The sequence below is a fragment of the Sinocyclocheilus rhinocerous genome, unplaced genomic scaffold, assembly GCF_001515625.1.
Source record: "Sinocyclocheilus rhinocerous isolate Xijiao unplaced genomic scaffold, SAMN03320098_v1.1 C36483351, whole genome shotgun sequence".
NCBI classification, from domain to species: domain Eukaryota; kingdom Metazoa; phylum Chordata; class Actinopteri; order Cypriniformes; family Cyprinidae; genus Sinocyclocheilus; species Sinocyclocheilus rhinocerous.
This window is the reverse complement of record NW_015781856.1, coordinates 1-1,188: the sequence shown is the minus strand read 5'-3', so window position 1 is coordinate 1,188 and position 1,188 is coordinate 1. Positions and strand designations below refer to the sequence as shown.

At 52.0% G+C, this 1,188-nt stretch overlaps 1 protein-coding gene across 1 annotated transcript; it reads left to right on the top strand.

Annotated features, from left to right (window-relative positions):
* Positions 1-35: 35 nt before the first annotated feature.
* On the top strand, positions 36-1,185 carry LOC107736087 (ERBB receptor feedback inhibitor 1-like; the record flags this gene model as incomplete). The annotated part of the gene is made up of 2 exons (XM_016547590.1): positions 36-52; positions 141-1,185. Coding segments are annotated over exons 1-2 (1,062 nt in total), but the record flags the coding sequence as incomplete, so codon positions are not given.
* Between the last annotated feature and the right edge of the window lie 3 nt (positions 1,186-1,188).

Here is a 1,188-nt window from a genome sequence, read left to right as displayed (position 1 = left end):
ACAAGGTGCAAGGTCATGGGTTCGATTTCCAAAGAATGCACAGATCTTGGATGTAAGTCACTTTGGATGAAAGCGTCTGCCAAATGTAATGTAAATAGTGTTTAATAATGCTGGAGAAAGTCATAAGCTTCAAGGTGAAGTGCAATTTCTGTGCCACGACAATTAGGTTTTTTAGGTTTCATAATTTGCATAAAAGAACAATTTATTAATTTCAATCTTAAAAACTGCTATATTCTTATTCTCTACCACCTTCCCATTCAAACAGAACAGCAGACTCCTCTTCAATCACCAAACAGCCCAGGAGGACAGCCCTTGCCCCCCAAAAAGCCCAGACCTTCCCAGCTCACCTTGCACACAGACCCTGCCGAAGACGACCAAGTGGTTCCCTGCTTTCAACGTCTAACGGTATCCGACCGCATCAGTCCCCCCCAGACGCCCAGCCGAGTCACCAAACCCCTTCCCCCAATTCCCGGCTCAGCGGAGCTTTCCCCGGATCAGGCTATGGACAGTGAGGTAGAGTTCTTCAATGGAGATGACAATCGCTGTCTAGTTTCCGAACATTGCTCCAAACTCTCTCCGTTCCGCTACGGAATGCCCAGTCGGAGGAGTTGTGGACAGATTAGGGGCTGTGGACGGATTAACTATGCATACTTTGAAGGTCCAACATCCCAGCAGAAGCCGCAGCCGCAAAAGCCAAGGCAGGAGCAGGAAACTCAGCAGAGGGAACAGGAGCTCCGTGACCACCACCAACAGCAACAGCAGCAAAACTGTCTCCGACAGCAGGAACGTACGCAAAGGAAGCTGCGGCGCTCCCATTCCGGCCCCGCTGGCTGCTTTAACAAACCCACCTCCTTCCGACTGTCCAGTCACCACCGGAACACACAAGGCCTGGATAAACCGGAAGTTCCTCCCAGAGTTCCAATTCCACCACGACCAATCAAGACGGGAGACTACCGCCGCTGGTCAGCCGAAGTGTCATCGGGAGCCAACAGCGATGATGACCGACCTCCGAAAGTACCTCCTAGAGAACCTTTATCCGGCAGTAGTTCCCGCACCCCGAGCCCAAAGAGCCTTCCAGTGTACCTCAACGGGATCATGCCCCCAACACAGAGCTTTGCTCCGGACCCTAAATATGTCAGTCGCGGCCTGCAGAGGCAGAATAGTGAAGGCTCCCCGTGCATTCTGCCC